General features: G+C 30.6%; 2 protein-coding genes across 3 annotated transcripts in view; both read right to left on the minus strand.

Annotated features, from left to right (window-relative positions):
* LOC126907817 (ecdysone receptor-like) overlaps window positions 1-1,295 on the minus strand; it is a 36,259-nt gene extending 34,964 nt beyond the window's left edge. The window contains exon 1 of the mRNA XM_050689422.1: window positions 1,255-1,295. The gene's annotated coding sequence lies outside the window, so the exon portion shown is untranslated. The remainder of the gene's footprint in view (window positions 1-1,254) is intronic.
* Window positions 1,296-6,604: 5,309 nt separating this feature from the next.
* Window positions 6,605-25,460, minus strand: part of LOC126907818 (uncharacterized) — a 28,436-nt gene continuing 9,580 nt past the window's right edge. The window contains exons 1-5 of one of the 2 annotated variants that reach the window (XM_050689425.1): window positions 24,320-24,754; window positions 12,950-13,040; window positions 10,946-11,162; window positions 10,704-10,847; window positions 6,605-8,383 (exon numbers count right to left, since the gene is read on the minus strand). In XM_050689425.1, the coding sequence (XP_050545382.1) occupies window positions 7,545-8,383; window positions 10,704-10,847; window positions 10,946-11,075 (1,113 nt within the window). In that variant the 5' untranslated portion in view covers window positions 11,076-11,162; window positions 12,950-13,040; window positions 24,320-24,754 and the 3' untranslated portion in view covers window positions 6,605-7,544. Of the gene's footprint in view, window positions 8,384-10,703; window positions 10,848-10,945; window positions 11,163-12,949; window positions 13,041-24,319; window positions 24,755-25,460 lie in introns of those variants that run through there. The other variant, XM_050689424.1, reaches the window with a different exon arrangement.

Here is a 25,460-nt window from a genome sequence, read left to right on the forward strand (position 1 = left end):
AAAAAAAAAAAAAAAAAAAAAAAAAAAAGAGGGCTAAAAACGATGCTATTTATTTATGTTATAAATATGATATTATTACAAAATCACAAAAAGGAAAAGTATAATTACCACACGAGTTTTTTTTTATCAAGTTCAACGAATATTTAAACTTAGGCTGTTTTAATGTGGAGAAAATCGCTTCGAAACTACTCTGAACCGAAAATAAAAAAAAATTTACAAATTATTATAAGTAAAACTTATAATCCAGTTGAAGTTTTTAAGTAACTTCTTTTGTAACCGACAAAAACTTCAAACATTGCGCAGCACAAAAATTTATAGTGATGTTACTAAGATGACAGGGGAAAATAAAATGACCCGATCAAGTAATTTGTCATCTGGCAAGAATTCAAAGTAAAACGTATCTTCGGTGTCAAAAAAAGACTGGAGCTTATGAGACAAACGACGATGACCCGCGAAGAATATTAACGATTGCGGCGATTTTAAATACAAGTATTTCAGAATATTAGATAAAATGCAAATGTGTTGTTGTCTACGTAGTTGATAATTATCGCCGAGTACGGTTACCTAATGAAAAGTGTTTTAAATAATATGGTTAGTCAAAAAAGTTGTTTTCGAGATCCACATAACATTTCCTTTAGTACATAAGTGTACTATATAGTAGTACATCACAGTGTGTAGAAGTTGCATTTTCACAAAATGGCAAAATCGTATGTAACAAATAAAAACATAGTTAACAAGGAAACCAAACATATTTTGCTCGTAGTCAAAACACGGCAAGACGTTGTCCGTGTATTATGGACGGGGTAAGCAAAAAAACAAAACGTATTTTTTTTACAGAAACAAAAGGGAAACACTTTTGATGTCGTGCAGTCTATTTCCGAAAACTCAATAGTATCTACGTCAATATTATAATGACACGTCTAACGATAATTACGGGTTGATATGAAAACTAATGTAAAAAAGCCACTAGTAATTAATTTCTGTAGTGGTTGCTTATAATAACATGCGAGTCGTTTGATTATGAAAATTCATGTCATGGTAAATTGCGCATGATAAATTAAGTCCCGCGGAGAAATAAATTATAATGATCCACAGTGTAGTTTCCCCTCCCGTTGAATTCTAACTATAATGAACAAGAGCAAACTAGGAACCTAAAAGAAATTAAAAAAAAAAAAAAAAAACGTCGATAACAATATAAATGTACGTGGAATTATACGTGCTGGTTTCCTACTAATAAAATCTTAATGACCTTACCTTACACAATATTTACATGATAGACATTTTATATTCTCGACCTGTAATAAAAAGCAAAGTGTAGAGTTTTAAATTTTTCCTTGCTGTTCAAGTTAATAGTTGATCAATTGATGCACAAGAGAGGATAATAAAAATAGTAATAATTTGAGTACTTCTCAAAGAGTTATACGTTACAATACATACACTATAGTATACATTTCGTTGGTTTTGATAAGGTGTAATAGATATTCGTATGATCGACTACACCCCGAAGCTAAACTTAAATTAACATTAATGTTTAACAAAATTTAATTATGCTTAACACACTAATGAGCATTTTTGATTATCAAAGTAGTTTTCACAAACGTCTAAAGAAAATTTGCCGGTCGTTTTGTACAAAAACAACAATACTAAATAAATAACATGAATAAATTGACTTTTTGAAAGTTACTCTTTATTCGAAATGATAAAATTATGTTTTTAAAACAAGTCTTTTCGTGGAACTGCTTTGTGATCAACCTCGAAATAAACTAATTCGAGTACATGACGACGTCTTTTACATTTAATATTATTTAAGTTAAATGACAATAAGGTTACTCGGTTCCGTTTTAAAAGTCAACAAGGTTGAATGATTTGACCGGGTAAAAATGTAGATTATTAAAGTGTGTTCTAAGTCGAGACTTCTCTCCGAAATTCCTTGCACAAATATGCGGAATGCATATTCATCGTTTCGCTTATCACGAGCCGTTTTAATGCCCAACACAAAATAACGACCCAGAGCGATCCGGGAACTGGTAACGACATAAGGATGCGCGGGAGGCAGCACAAGTAGAGGGCGACTAGAGACCGGACGGAATAAGTAATTTCTCTAGAGCTGTGGCGTGCAACCGTCACGAGCAAAAACTGGTTTCTAAATCAGATAAAAAACATGGTCCGTGGAAAAAAAAAACATAAAAATGAATTTAAAAAAAAAAAAAAGCACTGACCCGAAGCACAGCACAAACGATGCACACGCTACGTACTAGTTTACAGAAACAATATTATGCATAGAAGAACTAACCCATGGGCTACAGCAGCGCAGTGGATACAATATAATACAAAAATAATAACGACCGTTTCCGTACGGTCTATCGCCATTTACACCGACAATACGAACATCCGGACATTACACTAAAAAATAAGAGTACACCACTTTAAATCCCAACGGCATGCTCAATGAAAGAACTCCTTCGAGGTACTGTATGTCCCAATCGGATCGTTTGGGATAATACAGCGTATGAAATATCATGACATTTTTACTGTAGCGATCACCGATCTTAGGATGGTGTTGCATAAGACACAGCCACTACACATCAAGATGTAGTTGTTATGTCGATCATCGGTCAATGCCGATTAAAGGATAGGAATATCGAACGTCATCAAAAGCATAAAAAATAACGTTATCTATAATTGCCGTATTTGTTGACCGAATCTCTGATGACATAATGTAGTTACAATATATTTATTTAAAAGTAACAACGTTGTGGTACTCGTTGTAGTCGCGCAATCAAATCGATTCGATTCGTGTAACAAAACATCATTAAATTATACTGAAAACAAGTAAATTCCGACTATAAAATGTCACATTGACCTTAAACGTTACACTCGACTCATGCAAAATCGGCCGACCTTATTAGCTTTTAAATCCACTATGAAGGCCGGAATATTAATCCATTAATGCAATTGCCGTTGGAGATCTAACTAATATTCTAATTTCACCGTTGGCTTACGTTATTTATACATTCCCTTGGCCTAATATTTATACTCGAGTTACACTGTTACCGATACTTTTGAACTCAACACCCGAAGAAAACTGTGCCTACCCAGCAAACAGGCCAATAATTGGCCTGTTTTGGCGAATTATTCGTTGTATATCAATAAATAAATATTTAATTTAAATAAAAAATTCAAATCTAATAACATAACATTCGCAACATTAACACAATAAAATTTTTTACTCGTATATAATATTTTCTCATTTGAAAATTTTCAAAAATTATAATAATGTAAATTGGTACATAATTACATTAAATGAATCAGTAATATTGTATTTGTAATTGTTTCTAAGTAACAAATAACAATTTATCAATAATAATTCATCAACTATAATTGAGAATAAGTTTAAACAAGATAGTTGCTAGGTAATTAAGAAATTATTTCAACATACTAATATATATATATGGCAAACAAAATTTGTCACTGTTTTTATTTCTCATTAATTACGATTTCAATTATGTTTTACAAAAATCAAGTTACTGATTCAAGCTTATCGTTAAAGTGCAAAAAACAAAACTTTATGACACTAAAACATTCTATCAATGTTTGATCGGCTCAATATCATTGGCGTTGCATATTTTAACTGTTATTTATACCTCCAAAGATGCAAGTAAAATGCATTTGATCAAATCGGTGGGGACATTTTTACTTGGTTTGAATCAATTATTTGCACAGCACCATGTTCCTTCCTCATTCAAGTCGATTCCTTTGGAAGGATACAGTAGTTCTGTATTCAAAAATTTAATTATATAGCCACTGGGATGCAGTAGCGTAATTAGAAATTTTATATGGCGGTCTAGATAGCTTTAAAACGTAGAGTATTAGGGAGAGTCACTTTTCCACCCCTTTATTATGATTTAATGTCGATGGGGAGTCTAGAACTGGACACTCCCCTGGTTGCTGCGCCACTGATCAAATAGAAATACATGTAAATTACAACAAATGATGAACTAATAAGAATTAATTGATATTCCACTTTTACGACGGAAGATCAATCGCAAGTTTCATGCAATTCAGAGTTGAGACTTTCCAAACGTCTAATAATTATTTTTTACCGTATACATTGTATGTTGTTTATACACTTATGTTGTTACTTTCATCATCAATCGTTTCTATGTTATCAGTGTTTTATGGTAGTTTGCCATTATTAACTTTGTTTGAGAATCGTATTTATAATATAGTTATTTTCATTACCGAAATACAATATTCTTTTAATAACAATAAGTTTTTTTATTATTTCATTGATTTTTTAACTGATCTCTAAACCTTCAAAAAATAAAAGACAAGTTTCATATTAATATTAAGTTTATTTTACTTATTATACAAGTTATTTTTAGGCACGAACAATGAAGATATATATATATATATATATATTAATATATAGAAAAACACTTAAATAGGTATTCGAGCATCTTATAAGATTTCTACATACCTATTAAAAATGTACAGCTTCGAGGTTTGTATATTAGTGACATTGTTAAACCTATTAATTATTTAAGTCTTTCAGTGAATCATATAAGTGAGCACCATTGAGGGAAGGCAAGACACACACCTCAAGATACGAAATCGCCCATCAATTTACATTCCTAGGTACTCTTCGAAAACAATGCAAAGGTTGCGTCAACGTCTCGTGTCAAATTTGTATGTTATTTCATTACAACGGTAAATTTGGCGTCAACGTTTTGCACTTTAATTTATAACTTATTTTTAAAGAAAAACTATAAATAACAAGGTCAAAGATTCGAAAGCCTTTCGATGAAATTATCTGTCATCGAACAATTCTAAGCCAACTGTGATTAGAAAAACTTGACTAAAACAAAGTTTGTAACGATAATCAAAATGCGTATCACGATTTATCTCAACATGAAACTGGACCAATGTCGTCGAGTGACTCATGTTGCATGAACAAATTTCACGTAAATCCTTTTAAGACAGCCCTCCTATATATTATCGCGTGATAAAACGATAAGTCAAGAGAGAGTAGTCAACTATGAAGTGAACACAAAATGTGAAGGTCGTCGCGGCGCGTGAAAAGACATCAAGCCAGGGAAAAACAGTTTTTTTTATAACTTTGTTACAATGTTATTATTTTATATATTAAAATCTCCGAGAGTATTCGAAATTCTTCAATGATAACTGATACTGCGACTTAAAACCGTTAACCTTTGTGCATGTCAACGCTCGTTTGACGTAAAATAAACAACGTCAAAATCAATAACTTTGATAGCTGTTTTCATTACATAGTTCATACAATGAAATGCTCAATGATAACATGATCACTGAATTATAAGTCGCACTAAACAAAATAAATTTTGAGAACGTACAAATCAAATGTACTCCGAAATTATTTAACTAGATTTTTCGCATTCTTCTGAAGTTCCTACTTGTATAACCTTTTAAATAAATCGAAAGATCCACGAACCATTTGTCAAGAAGATTACTTTTTATCCATTAAAAATATTAGACCATTGTAATTTGGCGTAAAGGGAATTTCTGGATAACGAAACGTGTAATCTATCGAGCTTAATACAAATAAAACACGTCCTTGAATAAACATTTTATCTTTCTCCGAATGTATACGAAAAAAACTTTATCATAATAACTATAGTACTATAAATACGGAATATTAATTGAAATGACTTGAACTATTCGCGTCTTCAGTGTTGCTGTGAGTTTCTTTAACTACAATAAGTATTGTCGGAGGCCAACGGAGAATAATTTAATGATACTAATTAACTGCTACAAAAATAATATTATTCAAATACATTCCTCGTAGATTTGTAAGCAAATGAAAATTACAGAACAATTGCTCATATACAACGAATAGAATTAGTCGCCCAATATCAATTTCCCGGAAATATTACGGATAAGCTAAATATGCGGCGAGAAATGATGCAACTCTTTTGCTTTTAACAATAAAAATTCACAGTGAAAACAGCAGCGACAAACGTAAGCAGGGAACTTACACGAAATGCACAAAACGAGTATAATAAGGCGATTCGCAAAAAAATAACGATCGAAAAACACGCCGATTTACCAAGTAATACAATTACCAGGCATAGTGTTAACGCGTATAACAATTAACACACGTCTTAATATCGACCTTGAATGTTTCCGGGTACAAAGTTTGTAATGGCTTAACGCCCATACATCGTATACCGCCCGACAAAGCTTTTTTATTTTTCTAATGCGGCTATGTGAACTTGCTAACAACGCTAGTACTAATAACAAGAAGTTTCAGTAATAATACAATGAATTTCTATTGGTAATCAAACCATAAAAGTTTAGTGACAAGCAATTTATTACAATAAAATGCAACCGTAAAAAAGCAGACTCGCTTTATTTTGAAGTGGTCGCAATTAAAATGTTTGTACACAACAAACGGCGATGCAAATGATTAAGTTAATAATTTGAACGAGTAGTAACCAACCGAGTCGTCGGCACATGTTGCGCCCCTCTCTCGGGCAGCTCAAATATTTTTACCGGTTACGCACATGGAAATGCATCACGTGCATGTGTAATGCACATTTACGCATGTGCACAAATAAGACGGCTATTTTATGCACTTGAATGGTTTCGAGAGTTTTTACAACGCCTGCAGGTCATGAACCTCTAATACATATATATTTATAACATTGTGTGTGGTACAGGGACAAGCGAATTAACCTTGTCCCAGGTTATGGTCGACCAGACCTCATTGTGTCACGTGTGTGTGTGCGTTTTGATTCCCCTTTGCCTACAAATATTATGGCACATGCAAAGACGGATAGAGAGAGAACTACAAACGAAAAACAATATTACGCGTGTACCGAGCGCATTAAAAAATACCAGTACGGCGAAAACGCGTCGAGTAGAGTGTTTCGCAACGGCTACGGTCAAACGTAAACGTTACCCACCCACCACACTCTGTATGCTTGCAGTTTTTCAAATATGTTCAAATGACACGGTAAACAACTCTTATAGAACACTTAAACCATGTGCATAAAAAAAATTGCATTAGAATTAATTATTACAACGCTGTTTTAATTGAGAGGACGAAAGACGGCAAACAGAAATCGATAATTAAATAATAAAAAAATAATCCAAGATTTGGTATAATGTTATCAATTGCTTAAGTAATAAATTGGATGAACGTGTTTATTTTATACATTTTTTTTTTTTTTTTATTTAACAGCGTAATGTTAGCTATGTTGTGCACCAATGTCAGCCACCGATGTAATCAAATACTAACATGCATAGTTTTGTTTATAAAATAAAATGTATAAAATACAAGCTTTTCATTATGTATAAAATGTGGCTGTCAAAATAAAATGTACATTAAAAAAAAAAACTTAAGTTAAATTCATTAAATGATCAGAAAACCAATTAAAATTGAGAATTTTCATTAGAAAAAAACGCGGTCACTACATGAGGTATTTAAAACTTAAATAATTAATTATTATTTATATAATAACTGATATAATTAGTTATTCGCTAATATTAGTTCGTGAACATCGTCATTCCACGTCCGATCCCATGTTGATGGACTTGTCGTTTTTGTCCTCTCTGTTGACCAATAGTTGCCCTAGCACGTCGGCCAACCGTTTGGTCTGAGTCGAGTTCTCTTTCATTAGCTTTTCTATTCTGTTATAGTGTCGTTCGTGCATAGCCATAGTGTCTCTATGAACCCGAACCATCTGCTCTAGGATCTGCTCGAGTACGTCGGGCTGTTGCTGCGGTTGCCTGCCTCGAGTCCCACCGGCGTTGCCGCCGCCCGAACCGGAGCCACCGGACGTAGTGCACACGGTCAGAGGATCAACTCTGAATCTCTTGGAAACGTGTCCCGAGCTGTTGACGACATAACAATGGTCATCGTTCTGGCCGTCGCCGTCTTCCATGTCGTCTAGTACGTCCGTATCGTTTAGATGACCACCGCTTCCGTCGCCGTCGGTCATCATGTCTTCGCCCACGACAACGGTCTGAGTGTAGGTGGCTGCGTTAGCGTACTTTTTCTTCTTCTTAAGTATTTCGTGTAGAGCTTCGAAATACGGCGGTGGTTTTTTCGGGGCAGAACTATTCGGGTCCGTAGAACTGATCAGATAATTCCGGTACGATTTTTCTAAATTGCGCCATTTCTGATGGCATTTGATACCACCCTCGTTGACGGAATCGGCTATACGATAACCTTTGTTCATTAATTCTTCGCAGATGCGTTTCCAGACGCGTATTTTTACAGTGCACTGATCATTGAACATGTCTTGATACTTTTTCGATGCGACCAAAGCCAACATTTCTCTAGTGGCTTCGATATCCTTCTGACAAGGTGTCCGCATACTCCAAAGCAGTTGATCGGCATCTGATATTTTTATATGATTACATTAAAACAGTACACAAATAAATAAATTCGTAGCAAGTTGGGTTATCTCGATCCAGTAACATGAAAAATGTCCAACATTCGTTTAAAAACAAAATACGTTTTGGAAGTCATTTGATTTTATTCTTGTAAAATTGTTTACTTTATTCAATATATTATTTTTTAAAAATCGTTTTTTTTTTTAATTATTATATGCCATAAAATTTATATACATATATGTATTTTTTTTTTTAATAATCATTATGCCTGTTTTTCAATGCTTAGTGGTATGACTTCATTTTTTAATGCGTTCATAGATGCAAACATCATCTCATATCAAACATTAAAAACTTTTCATGATAGTCGAGATAACCTACAGGCTACAAATATCATAAAAAAAAAAAATACCAAAGAATCTCTACTTCGTTTCAATATTAATCTATAAAAATACTGTAAAAAAATAAAACACTAGTACTCATAGATCAATTAATTATTATTTTAAAATAATTACTTAAACACATCCAAGTCCAACCTTAATAACAGTTTCAAATGATTTATAGTTGCTTGAAATTTAATGGGATTTCAATCATGTCATAAACAAAGTGAAATTAATTCATTATTTCTGTACTCCTCTTTAGCCATTGCACAAGAATATTTATTTATCGCTTAAGTTTTTGTTTACTTAGAAATACAAGTTTTATTCATTAAACGAGAAAACTAATTAACAAGACACATAGAGGTAATCTTGTTTATAGCGCACTAATAAAGCAATAATATTATTACAAATGCACAAAATCTGTAAATTATTACGACACAGTAGATAGGTAATAAATAATCTTAAGTTATGAATAACAGACGACAAGAAAATCAAAATTGAACCAGACATACAAGGAAAGTAAATTTTTGTAAGCGATCTTGTAGTACCTTAATTGATAAAAAAAAAAGAAAATGTGCGAGTAGCAATCAAACTGTAAATAATTAAGTGCGTCGATTATGCAATACATTTTTTAAGAAATAGATATAAACATTTTTAATTTAAACGCTTTATGTCATTGATATAAATGATTGACTATTAGTAAAATTAACTTTAAAAAATTACTGTCAAGTTTCGGGCAATGATTAAAATTAAATACTAGTGTGGTGCTATAAAAATTTAGGAAATACTGACAGTATCGCTAAATACATAAAAAATATTGCAAATTATTGCGTTTAACAATCTCAAACTTACACAGTGAAAAAAATTAACGCAACGTATCAATTATTATCTGCAGGATATAATTGCAACAGAATTGATTGCAACATAAACTCTATTAAGTTAGGTTAGTACACATTATATATTGAAATTATTGCTTATATTGAATAAACCACAACTTATAAAAAAAATTAACATAGCCGTGCAATCAACATAGCGTGACCTTAAATTGAAAACTCAACGAACTAACATCTATAAACGAAGTTTTAGTTGAATTATTATAAATATTTTAGAATAGCCAGTGCAATGGCAGAGAGAGAGCACATAATAATGTAGACAAACAACGAACCACGTTGAATGATATCAATGCAAACTCAGAATATTACGATGGTTCGAGGTCATTAATTTATTTTTATTTTATTAGATAACAATTTAATATCACTACAACTTGAATATAAAATTTAATTGTTTACACTATTATAGTGATCCATTATTAATAAAAAATTGCAGTATTAAAAAAATGGAAAAATAATTTACCAAAAATTATAGCACATTAAATATTGAGATATTTGATTCAGGGGCATTGTCACGATATTTACTAAGAAGGACTAAGAGGATTTTTTTTCTTGTTTTATCATATGGTCTTACTAGCGCCTAAGTATTATGTTATTAGTAACAATTAACCCACGAGAAAGCACTGAAGCTTAGCTATGTCATTGATTTGATAGAAAGTTACTAATACTTTGTTTTGAACTCCTCAAATATATATAGAACAATTTCCTTAGGCCGACAACAGTCTAAAAACCGTAGTAATCTGAGTTTTATTTTTCTAAGAATGTGTTGATAACATTAATTATAACGATAAATTTTCGATACATTAGTATTAGTATTGAAAATTTAAGAAATCAACGGCCAAATTATCGTGCACACATAGTACACTACAAAGTTACACAGAGGGGCCTTTCAAAATTATTTTTGCCTACTACTGTAAAAGTAAAAATAAAAACGCAGATTATCTCTCTAACATTATTGTTTGTTTTCAAATTTATTTTTATAGTACTAATATGAAACAAACAGAGCATCGATAACTTCAATGGCTACTACTCAATTTTTCCGTTTTTTATGATTTACCTGTTACTACTTGTACAATAGGTTTCATATCTCGTTCGGGTGAATCTTTGGGAGAACCTGTCGGGGAACCATAGCCCGATGAGTATCCAAAACCGAATATTTCCAAAACTTCGTCGGAATTTGGCACAGCAATACATTTTCCGCCTAAAAATTTTGGTTTTGTCGTCATACATAACACTCTTTCCAACTTGATAATACGTTTTTTTTAAGGGTCATTTTTATGAGGTAATAATTATACTCACTCTCGTTATCCAAAACTATTAGATCGCCGTTCTCATTAAGAACTGGTTGTTTTTGATCATCGACCGCTATACTATGATGGTCGGGATTTATCCATTGGTATTTTTCCATCTTAATCGTCGTAGTATTCATAAGTGTTTAATAAATAAGTACAATTACAGAATAGGATTTCAATTTATCTTATAAATTAATTGTAAAACTCTTTTAGTAATATATTACCTGTTGAATAGGACAAAGTTTGGATATTACACAGTGATATTATTTTTTAAAAAAGATACATATTATATTAACAATAAATCATTAATGGACAGAAAAATTGTAATACGCTAAAAAAATGAACAAGTAGAAAATTTACCGCTAATAGAAAATTAATGTTTCGATTGAAGCTATCAGGAAAACTTAAGACACAGACCATAAAAACTGTACATGGAAGTAAGCACAGAATATATAATTATTTTTTGATTACCGATTCGTGATTTTTTTTCTGAAATTTACGTGTTGAGAATTTTTATATTATGTACTATCATTATGAAAATTAATTAATTCCAAATAGCTAAAAAGAAATTTCCTCTTTAGACTATTTCGATAAAATACATCGGTTAACTTAACGAATTAATTTAAACCGGAACATTTAATAATTTGTCTAAAAATCATTGAAATAGATCGTACTTAAGAAGTGACAATTAGTACAAAGACAGCAACTGATGACAACTATTATCCTTTGTTAACATTAAATAGCTTTTGTTCACAATTAAAACAATTATTTTCTAATAAGAATTGAAAATTAGTTAGTGACCTTGGTTTATGCGTGCAGCAAATTTCATANAAGACAGCAACTGATGACAACTATTATCCTTTGTTAACATTAAATAGCTTTTGTTCACAATTAAAACAATTATTTTCTAATAATTGAAAATTAGTTAGTGACCTTGGTTTATGCGTGCAGCAAATTTCATATGCATTATAAAGGAGTACATAAAGTCGGGCGGTAGTCGTGCGGATAATTATTTTTCTGAACCGATTTAATATTCCTAAATCGTCATGGTCATGAAGAAGTATACTACTACTACATGTGTCACTAGACATTAATCATTTAATTTTCATAGAGTACTACTTTGTACGTGATACTATTTGTACAACGAATTTACAATTGTATATTACCTACTGGACATAAATATTATCCACCAAATTACATTGAATTTTATATTTTAAAATAAATACTAAATTTCAACACAGTTTATATGTCATATTTGAATATTCTTCCAAATTTTTTAAAACCAGTTTCAGTTTAATTAATAATCATTTATTTTAGTACTGTAATGCTACAATTGGTCATAAACAAGTTCTCACACATTGACCTCACACTAGTGCTTTAAAACAGAAACAACTTTTGGCGCAATTCAATCATCACTCATTAAAAACTTGTTCGACACGATATTTAACGGTGAATTACTTGTGATAAGATAAGATAATTTTAAACGATGATTTCCAGGGTACATTATGAGGTAAATTTTTAATAACTTAACAACTTGTTCGTTAGGCTAGCTAACGTTTCAACTGTCCGAGTTCAATAATAAAAAAAAGTACTGTCTTTAGTGTCTGAATATATTTCACGAGGTTATTCGTCATACACTTAATGTAAAAATTTTCGTTAGCATAAGATTTGGAAAACGAACCAACGGGCCGATTGAAATCTTGTACACGTACGCGCACACAATGTACAATACAGTTTTTTACATTATACGTCCACATATATCGGTTGAAATTTGTTTACCGGTTTTCTTAAAATTTAAATAAAAACGGGAAACGGTCTACGGGTTATGAGAAGACCACATAATGTATAATAAATTATAATACCTCTACCTAAGATTGCCTAACAAAATAATGCAACGCACGTCACGTCTGTCATATTACAATTTTTTTTCTACACGAAAAATGAATAAGTAAATAATTTTTTAAAGCGGCCATCTCAGTGACCAAACGTCGTCGTGTTCACTTTTACTCACCATTAGCTACAGACTAGTATTTATTATACTGATGTTTAATAATCATAGTATCGTTTCATATTCTCTATACGTCAAGTAAAATTTAACATACCTGAAACAAAAAAAAAACATTATTAGTGCCACTTACTGTTTCATACAAGATAAATCTAATGATAAATGATCATAGAGGAAACATAAAATTTAAAGACATTGCAATGTGACATAGCCGATTAATAAATTGTAAAATTGTTATTAAACCGGATGACAAAGCGATTTGTAATCACACACATCAATGAAATATCTGTTATCAACGTCAACTATAAATACAGACTATAAATATCATTTATGAATGAAGCAATTCTCAATTCGCGGCTTCATAAATACAACTGAAACCTGAGCTGAAACTACTAACACTTGTGTAATTTTTGTTGTACCACAAGACATTTAATCAATACTTTTCAAACATCAAGATGTATGATATGCAATCAAAACAAAATCTAAAAATACATTTTAACATCCTACACTTGTATAATATTGACGTCACTAAGATATAAAAATAAATGTTTTCATAATATCAGTTACTCATGACTTATTGTTAAACCAATTAAACCTCCCATTTAAGAGAATAGGGATTATTTTTATATATCCTTAGAAAAAAATGAATTCTAACAAATAGCTATTAACGTAAATTTTTAAAAAGGATCAGTAATCTCACATCGCCGCACGTCTACCAATTCAATATCTTTTACATTGATGCACCGTAAATATACAGAGCGGCTCAAATAGATTTAACTGACAATGTTCATAATTATTAATCTTATTTTAATTTAGTAAATTTATTTTTAAATAATTAATGCCTTTATGGAAAATACGTTTAAATTATAGTTTTTATTATTAATAACTCATAAAAAAAAATAATTTTTTCAAAATTCTGAAACAACTATTTAGCAATTTCTTTACAAAAAATTTTGTTTGGTTCGTAACAATTTAAAAATAAGTTCTCGTTGAGTTACAAGTACTTAAATATATGGGATGGATATATATAATGCGGTTGAATACAGCCCGTACTGATTTTTCCATACACCCACTTAATAAAGTAAAATGCTAATAACCTGATAAGTAATCGTCCTAAAGTAATCATGGACTCAAAAAAATGTTTCGATAGAAATGCGCTAAAAATTCTAATTAAAAAAAAATGCTCTGAATGCAAATATTAATTGAAAATTTCATCAAAACGATAGTAGCATCAAAGGTTATAATTGTTTAGTTAGATACGTGGCACTATGTATATTTAAATTCTTAGTGACATCGAAAGACTAAATTGTTTACATACAAAAGTATGAGTGTACCCCTAGTCAATTAATGAACATCACAAAATATTCAGTAATAAAAAAAAAACACTGTAGAAAAAAAGCAATTCATCAAGTAAGTATGAATATTATTTATTCGCACATATTGGACGACAACACTATCGTGGAAGTTAATTTATGTGAATGTATTACTATAAGTGGTCGCAATTGATACATACGTGTGAAAAAAAATTGTCAAGGAAACTTTAAATTAGTACTTGGGACTGACCTAGGTTAAGCTATTTGCAGTTTCTCCTGTTGCATCAAATGCGCGTGCACTCAAAAGGCAAATATAAATTCGTCTCGTATTGGACGGAGAGGTGAATTTGAAACGCTTGCGCTTTACGACCGCTTTTCAAGTATTTCTCATTTACCGCAATAACCTCACCCACTACACAACATAAAATAGTATAACGATTGTTGATCAAAGCTCTGACTTCTACCACTAAGAATAATATTAATTGGGTAGCATACAGTACTACACCATCGTATTCATGTCAATAATAAAGATTTCAATTAAAAAGTCCAATGCACTCTCCAGTAAGAACGTTTTAAAAATAAAAATAAAACAATTATTTTTGTTATTGCCATTATAACAATGTAAACTATTAATGTTCTTGTTTTTGAACAATTGAAAATATGTGCGGTGTATTATTTATAACGGAAAACTCGCACCAAGTTATAAATATAAGGCTGACCATTTAAAATTTTTATTTAACAATTTTCAACCATTACTACAATATACATTTTAAGAAGTGTAAAAAAAGGTACAAAATCATTTTAGGAAATAAAAACAAATAAAACAATGGAAGTGAATATTACATCGTTAAAAATATGTACTACGATCTTTACAGAAGAAAAAACTCATGTGAGTTACTAACAACGCGATTTTTATAAATTAATTGCACAGCAATTAAACTTTATGTTTTAATTTTAATTAATTTAACAATTAAACAATTTAAAAATAATAAGAATGCATTTTTTTTATTTACGACCAAGATATATTATTTGTAAATTAATAAATTATAAATTAATAAGCGGTTACTTTAATTAAAACAACATTGTCCATTTGTTGAAATTTTTATTCCGTCACAAAAAAATTTTATTTTAAATCCATAATACATGAATATTTTTCCAGGAAAATTTTTTATTCTGATTATAAACATCAACTCAGCTGGCTATCGCGAACTACTAATACCACGAGCAAAGTACTAAAGTAATTTTGGACATTTTTAAAACGCCTTACAAGAACTCTCGTGACAATTAATATTAGTTGCTAATTTCAGAGAATACAATGAAGGTCTAATATTATTTATTACTTGGCAAACGCGACACTGAGTTTTATAGAAAAGCAGCAATAGTTAAACCTATGATTATGTGTACTAAGAGCAGTGGGGAGGGGCTGTTGAGCTGAAACTGAAAGGGCAGTACACAATATTAAAACTTGCACGTAATATTTGTTAGATGTATTATTATGATCCCGGAACTCGGTAAAAAATGTCGAGTTGACATAACATTGAATAGTTAAATCTTTTGAGCAAATGTCCTCGTCGTTCTTCAATGAAAATAAATTATTCTCAAACATTCACAAAAAAAAATCATTTTTGATACTTCTTTATGAAAAAGTGTTTGCCAACATAACTGAAATGTAACGTGTACTTGAGTATTATTTTCATTTTTACGAGCCTACCACATGGTTAAATATTGATTCAGTTGCCACGTTCCATTACTATGGCAGCGCTAAGTATATTATACCACTTTCGGAAGGTTTAAACATTACATTTAAATAACGCGCTATCATTTTATATCGCAGGAAAACAAATTGGATGTTATTATTACACCTTTAAATACACAACATTTGTGCCCGGCGAATTTTACTATATGACCTTGTTACATTTTCGGGAACAGTTTGCTAGCTGATAAAGAGCAAATTCTGAATTGTTCAAAGGATGGCCTATTTAAATCAATACAGCGCGCGATAATAATTTAGATGGAGATCGTGAAAAACGGTCCTCAATGTCTGGCAGTAACTGTCATTGACTAAGGTTATGGTCGACGTTGACGACCCAATACACACACACCAAGAGCACCTATACTATTTAACATTAAAGCCAACAATTTAAACAATACTGCCGTCACGGATGAATACCGCCGTTTCGCAATTCACGTGTAGTTGCATCTATTTTTGGATATCGCGTGACATTAAACCGTTGCGAAAATGAAACCTTTTGTAAACGATCACCCGCTTGGAGCTTAGGGACGATAGAGGTGCAAATTCCACAGACACAAGGTCGCGCGCACTTGACATTATTACTTTGATATATACTTATGTATAACAGTGTGCCTTTTGTGACTAAGAAATGTTTATTCTGTATTGTTCGAACACGACTATTAACGAACACGTTCAATGTGAAAAATAAGAGTCGATAATTTACAACATCGTAAAAAAGTAAATCTAAGTTGTCGTTACATCGGTTTACCCGTATAAGTTATATACGTGTAATCAGTCTCTTTTCTTTAATTGAAAAAGTATATACATATTTTATTATTAAAAAAATCATACATAAATGGTAAAATCTTAATTAAAAGCCACATTATTGTCTTAGTTAGTCTAAGAAGAGTATGTTATTTACATCTACGATAAAATTTCGACTAGAAATTTACAAACAATTTAAAAATATTATGTTATCCAGAAGAGAATAGATGACTATAAATTTTTAAATTCTAAAATATCAATTTTTAGACTTTCTCAATCAAAGTTGTCGACGCTCATAAAAAATAATATGGTAATGCGAGAATGACTATAGGTAGGATTCAGAAAGACAAATTATACTATTTTAAAAATAGTTTTTCCCTCTTAATTTTTTAACGCGTACAAGTCAGTTCAGCACAAGCATCGTTTCTTAAACGATAACATCTATGTACGGTGGCTGTTCTCTTATAACCTTCAAACAGTGACCAAGATATACGCAATATCACTATGGTCAGAGTTCCCAGAGCAGTGTAATAATGGCCTTGATAAGTCATTTTACTAGCGTCGTCCTTCACCGACGCCCCTCTTGCATTACATGTTTATTTCAACGCTTCACTATTGCGCGCCATCAAAAATTAATTACTATTGAAAAAATATCCTGCAATCTAAAATAGATTTAAAAAAGAAAACTTTATAATTCAAAATAAAGTTTAAAGATACAAGCGCGGCCATTTTCGTCACATCGTAGTTCTAACCGTAAAGAACATCAGTAGAATTACTTATTTTTTCAATTTAATTATCTCAGGTTCCACTAAAATGAAATTAACTCACTAAAAGTAATTTCGCCCCGAATGCATAATTAAAGGATTTTGTCGACATTTATTTTTAGTACAACAATTCAGACTATTTTAAATATTTTAATGATATATATTTTAAGTTACAAGTATGACTAACACCAGTAATACTTTTTAACTGTTAACTAAAGATAATAATCTCTAATATGGATGTTTGAACTAATCTACGGAAAGGACCAATAAGATAAAGTTATTGAGTGTTTGAATTACCCATAACCAAAAAAAAAAAAAAAAAAAAGATAATATCGATACGTATCTCATTAATAATTTCTTTAGGAATTTGTTTTTTAGTCAAGTGTGTGCCTATTGGATAATACATTACTTTTATTAAGGTATTTCTATAATACAAATATTACCTTAAAAGCAAAGAAAATAATGAAATCATTCAACGGTACAACTTAAAAATACATTATTATTTTTTTATTGTTATTGCTTAGTTGTTTAGGTCTAATAAATTATACATAATATTTAAGGCATAAAAATTCAATTGAGTTATGGATCGAATATTTTAATAATAAATCAATAACGACCATGAATTTTCGAAAATGATAGCAAGGTTATTATTAACATACGATTATCAATTATTAACATAATGGATACGGTTGATCACTGTAATTTTTAACATTAAAGCCTAAAACATTAAATGTTTATGTACTTTATGGAGAAAGAACTAGACAAATTGATACATTCGACTGCAAAATATTTTGCGTATAAATGTGGCACTCGCAATGCAATAGTAGTAAATGATTATAGTTTGCATATGCAGAAATACAAGTGAAAATTTCAAAAAGCAATAATAGTTTTTAAATCGAATTCGGCGAATTCCGAACAAATTGTCATACAACTACAACGAATCTAACGATAAAAGTTAATTCGTTCACCGGATAGTAGTATAATATGATTTTGGTTATACTCATCACTATAAAAAGCCAAGTTCCGATTTCAGAGCCAATGACCGGAACTGAAATTCGATTAGATTACCAGTAGTAGTTTCTCATTATTGGCCTTTCGTACTACAATACGTTCCACCTTCTCATTGTGACTATTATAACAAGTCAAAATTAATTTCTAATAAAAAATACCGCATCAACAAATAAATGATACTACCTTTGTGTTATTATTATTATTATTAAAAATCTTACAACACTTTTTGTTCGATTCTTCGGAATTGCAGACAAAAGGTTTTAAAATATAAATGTAAACAGCAGTAAGCGAAAAATTACAAAACCACAAACAATTATACTAAATTGGATCTACAGTATATATAGATGGAAAAGTCATTCATTTAACAAAAACACTTATCAAATAAAATTCCTAGATTGAAGACCTAATTATTTTTTAATTATTAGTATTAAAAACTACCGAAAACAACTATAAATTATAAGAATGAAATTAAAACATAACCATGGATAAAAAGTTAATTTAAACATTTAGAATAGAAACTATTTTTTTCAATAAGGCATAATTAAATGTAAAGACGTTAAATTTGGGTAAAAACAAACGCTGTAGCAAATTTTCTAATTCGCATTATTTAAAAAACGCTCTTACACACAGAAATATGTTTAGTGACCCAAATATAATCTAAATATATAGAATTTTGAGGAAAACGACTAGGAACTATTTTGTTTTTTTTTTGTGACTTATATTACAAAAGAGACAAAATACTTAAAACGAGACATAATAGCATAATTGTTTGTTAAACACGTAAAAAAATTGTCTTTATTTAAATCAATTTATTCCATCTAACTTGGTACGCAAATATAATAAAAGAAAATGAAAATATGAAGAAACTAACGATTACATTACTTTTTTAACAATTGAAAATAAGCATTAGACCTTATTTAATACAAATACCAAGTAACATAGTAGATATGTATGTTTTGTGATATACAAGTTTACCAACCATAAATTATTACAATATAAAACTCAAATACGACTTCACGATAAATATTTCACAACACATAAAAAAAAACAGCAAACGATTGATATTTTGTTACAAAATATCAATCGTTTTTCAATTATCATACATAACGAGAAATGTTGAGATGCAATACGATGCATCTTCACCCGAACAAGGCCATCTGCAGAACGTCTCTTCGTCAGCTGTTCAATTTACAAGGTTGCCGCGCTGACCTAATACTAGGGTTCATCTACCCTCTTCGCATACCGTTACACCCCATAAGCAACACACAAAACAAAAATATGTTTAAAAGAACACCACATGTGTTCTATGATGACGGACAAACTAAATTCATACAAACGGAATATTACAAAAAAAACCTATATAAATGAAGAGCCATAGATGTCCAAATTTATTTATAACTATTAAGACTAACAAAATATTGTAAATTGTAACAAACATTGCGAGATAACACATAAATGGAAATCATCATTTAACTAGATAATTATAAAATTATCACTATCCTACCCTATAAACATGTTGAATTTTTATATGCTGTGACAGTAAACTGGCCTTCGTGGAGGACGTGTCGGTGTAGAAAGCAAAATTAGCCGTAAATGAAGAGTAGAGAAAAAACTGCGAAAGCGAATGAAACCGATTCGTGAAAGCGAAAACTGCCGAGTTGATTTGTTAATGAATTTCACAACAGCCAAATTTGAAAATATTTTATAAGGAAAATATTTACAAAGAACATAAACTAGAAAACTAAACAAAAATAAAACTTAAATAAATTATCATTTAGCGGTTACATTTGTATGAATACGGTAAATTTTACGATTAAGGTGTTTTTGGACCCATTAGAAATGGATACCAACTGGGGAGATATAAATCCCATTTTAAATGTTATGTAGGTTGCTTAGTTACGAGTCGGTACTACACCATTTTCATTTATTAAATAATAAGTTTTCCTAATACCCATTGAATACCTTTAACATTAACGGCTTATTTTCTTTGGAAGAGTATAATAGATAATAACGTGACAACAGTTACCATACAACATAATCGTAATTTTGTCTCCAAATGTTGGTGGTTTTTTTTTTTTTTTAGTCATTGACCTCAATAGTCCCTTAAATTTAAATTGCAATGTAAATATCATAGATGTATGCGTTGTCAGCATGTGTATAAATCGATATACACGCAACGGAAATAGCCGATGAGTTAAACGCGAAGGGCAATTCGATAAATTCAACTGCGGCGGCGGCAACTACATTGTGGCAGTAGCGTTGACCTACTTAGTAATGGGCTCAATCCCGGGAACAGAAAGAGAGAGTATAAGCCCGCCCGAAACGGCAGTAGAAATCGTGCTAAAAAACTGCAAATAATATATTTAAAAATCATGATAATATTTCGGTTTTTTAGGAGTGTATTTAAAAAAATTGTATTTTTGAGTAACGATTACACGCCAAGAAAAATAATTACCTTTATAAATAATTAAAAATGAGCCGTTGATGAATTTTGTACAAAGTCCGTCTTGTTTGAAAAAGGTTTCTATTACCAAGTAAGATGTTCAAGAAAAATTAACATCTCCAGATATTTTCTGGCGGTGCACATGTTAACTCAAAAAGCATGTTTATTTGTAGATCTGTGTAGAGCCAGATGGCTACAAAAGGGATTCAGTTCGCCCTAGGGTAGTAAACCAATCACCACCATTACTATGACAAGAAATACTACCCTATAATATTACCTATGTCACTTTAACTGAGAACTCGTTTTTTAAGTGACGTACAACGCCTTTACGACTAATGGTTCCTCGCAACCATAGTAATTTAAACGTCAATACATGCTATTACGAAAAATACTACATTTTTATTTGAAAAATATTATTATAACAATTTAGACATGATGCAAGTGCAAAAGAATAATATTATTTAACACATCAATTCAAAATTTCAACTCATTTAACCAGTGTTAATAACATAAAACCCTGGTTAATTATATATTATATTACATAAATTATGTTACAACAGACTTCACATGATTATAATATATTTTGTAAAAACAAATTCGGTCACTTAAAGTTGATATTCTATAAAAAGTTGATTACGTTATTTTTATGGGTTAATTTTTAGTAAGTATTTAGGCCTATTTTAATAGGAATTTAATAAGATAATCACAATCAGTTTGAACTGTTGTGAGATATTCGTTTTTATTGTGTATATAAATTGGAAGTACAGCATTGTTATAAATTACCCATTTCCGTCAATAAATATTTTCATTAATTTCATTTTGGATTTAAAAATTATTCTATAATAAGTTTTATCACTCAAATAAACGACTATTTTATTTTATAATATGTTTAATTAAAAATCACAAAAAAAATTGACTTAAGCTTGAATACTAAACATAGTTATTTTGAAAAATGTCATACATAAGATTGTCAATTTTTTTTTTCTAACGATTCTTATGACAGGAAAAAGTTTAATACAAAGGATAATTTAGTGTTTCAGAATAAATAATTTAGCCGAGGAAAATAATGAGGTATACTTTTATTGAAGTGTTATCTGAGATAGTTGCACATCAATAATATGTTATTATAGTTTAAAACCTTTAGTAATTTGTCAAGCTGTTCAAATATTCTGAATTATTGTTAAGGCAGGGAAATTAACACGCATGTGTTAGTAAAAAAAGAGGGGAAATGGGGAAGATAAAACAATGGCTTAAATCGTCAATGACAATGACTGGAAATGTTTCTTTAGCAGCTTACTAATTGTCATATTGTAGTAACATTTGGAGTAAAACATCTAACAAAAAAAAATTTTTTTTTTTAATTACTATTGTACTGGGGTTCATATTTAAACATTAATTAACAGTTATTCATTAAATGTAAATAACATTTATGGGAACTTGAACTTAAACTAATGAATGATAAAAATTAGAAGCAAACATTTCTAATAAATCCTAAAAATTCAATGAACGCAAACGATAAAAGAAACATAAATTATTTCAGTGAATTAAAAATAAATTGAGGGTTGCTTTTTATTTAAAACTACCATGTATAAGCATTATCGTTTTTTAATGTAACTAATATGGATACATAAATTCATATGCAACTATTTCAAAATAAAGTGATGTTCTATAGTATACCCCTATTTAATCTAATACGACATTAAGAAATATAATGTTTATTGAAATAATAATAATAATCTAATAGTTCACTACTCATTTACTAAAAGACAAATAGGTAAAATCGAACGATCATTAGAATAAAAGTCAAAACATATCTATTCAAAAAATAAATCGGTGTACTAGAATGATAATAAATCAAGATTATAAAATAAACTAAAAATGTACTTCAAAAATAAATTTCATAATTTTAATTATCGTTACAATTAACGTAAACAAAATTTAATATCTATTGATAAATAACGAATACATTTTATTCTTTCCTCTACATTAATATCCAAATGTTTAACAATAAAGTTGGTACTTTTATAACATAAATATCATGAGAAATCAGTTTTAATAGAAAAAGTACAAGAAAAACAAATAGAAGAGAATTTGTCAACATCTAACTTATTAGTGCATGAAGAATCATCGAATCGACTAAAAACACGCATTACTTAATTTTTTGAAATGTATTATTGTAGGAAATTTCGCTTGATAAAACGTACCTGACTATTTTAAACGGATATATATTATTACTAAAAAAATGATAAAATACTAGTTAAAATGCAACACCTATAATGAAATTGAATATTTTCCTTTGAAAAAAAAGTCAAGAATAAAAATCTATGTATCACCTACAGTAGAACTTGAAACAGAATAACTTTGTTGTAAGATGTATCGTATTCTGTCTCATACATTTAATGACATTCTGTAGTATGTTGTCAAAATACCTTAAATGTACAATGTTATGAAAAATCCGGATTCGTATCAGATACGAACTATTCTAGTAGTTTTGAATTACTTGAGAATACAGTAGTGAAAAAAATATAACGAAGATTTAGGTTCATTTGGACGATGTTCAAGTGGTGTTCCGGCCATGTTACTTCCGTAAAAAATAGAATAAGACAGCGAAGATAGTACACCCACTCACGAAAACGATAAAATATTAAACATATTAGATCGTGTTTGTAAATACTATATGTGAAATAATTTTACAATAGTATACAAATTATAATTTTATAGACACGACCAAATTCTTAAACTAAATGAGGTACGACTAAAAGACCTCATTGAAAGTTTTATACTTAGCTAATTTAACCTTTAGACAAGTTAGGTGAAATACTTATTAAATCAATTCTACTCTCGTATTATTTGAAGTCAAAATTTGAGAATATATGATGTTCCAATTCTTCAATAAAAAAAAGAAAAACAAGGACGTGTGTCCCTCCTTACTTGAAAATAGTGTACGACAGTTGAACGGAATAGGTTATATAGGGAGCAACCCAAAAGCGTGGGTGTTGCCTTGACTACTCACCTACTTATATTGAGGCCGTTTCGGTATGCGAATACGGTAAAGGGATAATATTTGACAACATCGGTTGGGTAGGGCAGACATTTTACTAAAAAAAAAAAAATTCTTACGGGTTGTCATCTAAGATATTCTAACAATAAATGAATGTAAACATGAAATCTAGGACACGATAGCGACGGTATTGATCGATTGCACCTTCATTGTTTACATTGTAGTATCGGCTAAATACCTATTACCAGAGTGTAGTAAGTGAACACTGAAGGAATCATAGTTCATTGAGTGCATATTTCGACAACGCCGGAGATAAGAACTATTAAAGTTATTACTGAATAACTCACCGGAAATGCAGAGAACCCTTACGTCGTACCGGATCAATCAGATTAACTCCACGTGCACCCGACGAACTACGCGAACGAAACTAGAGAATAATATACTCTACACGGCTAACCTGGCCGCCGACCGAGTGAATTTGATTTGTTATTATTATTGTTATCAAACTGCCGCGGTCGCACGCGTTGCCATATTAATGTACATGGATTCAAATACGTGTACTATTGCAGCGAATTGCACGGCGACGAACACACGATTAAAAATACAGACTGTACTTGTTAAATATAATTATAGGCGTTACAGACTTGCAGGGCGATAAAACAATATTTTACACAATCCGGATAAAAACAACAACAAACTGGGCAATGTGAATGAACGCGTACAGTACACACACGTCACAGAACACCCGACATACACTGCGAAGCGACGACTGGCGGACGCCTAAATCCCGACGGCCAGTGGGGCTCCGACTCCCTCTTGAGCGCGCGCACGCACAGGCGCCTGGCAATAGAACGCCGCCAAAGGTTTTTCTCAGTCCAGTGTTGCCGCATCGAACGCCCCGAAAAACATGGCAATACCGCCAGAACTAATTGACTCGCACAGGTTTTTTTTTGTTCCCTTCTCTTTTACTTTTTCTCGAAACCACCAAAAGAAAATGTTACATGCATTTATCTACGTACATTATTATATATTTTTGTTTAGCTACCGTCTATTATAAGTATTATTATTATGATCATCGTCATATTCATACTATGAATAATATGTTATTCTACGGTTCGAGTTGAAAGAAGTAAGCTAGAAAAACCGTGAGTTCACGATATTGATGGTCCTTATATACGGTACATCTAATATGTTGTATTTTATTGTGTATCAAAACAGAATAATAGCAGCACATCATACGATATATAATAAGATAGTTACATAATATTAGGATAAAATAAAAAATTACTCTGCATTTAACTGTAAAAGTTTATAATAAGTGCATCATCGATACAAGGGGGGAGCCCATCGTTTTCTGCCGGAATATATAATTTTCAATCGTTTTAATATTAACATAAAAGGAAAGGGTGTTGGGATATAACCGCCGAGTTGTAAAAATTTTGATGGTGGCCGAAATCTAGCTGACTGCAAAAACTGTGACCCGGTTTT

This window comes from Daktulosphaira vitifoliae, unplaced genomic scaffold (assembly GCF_025091365.1).
Source record: "Daktulosphaira vitifoliae isolate Bord-2020 unplaced genomic scaffold, ASM2509136v1 Scaffold_5, whole genome shotgun sequence".
Classification (NCBI taxonomy): domain Eukaryota; kingdom Metazoa; phylum Arthropoda; class Insecta; order Hemiptera; family Phylloxeridae; genus Daktulosphaira; species Daktulosphaira vitifoliae.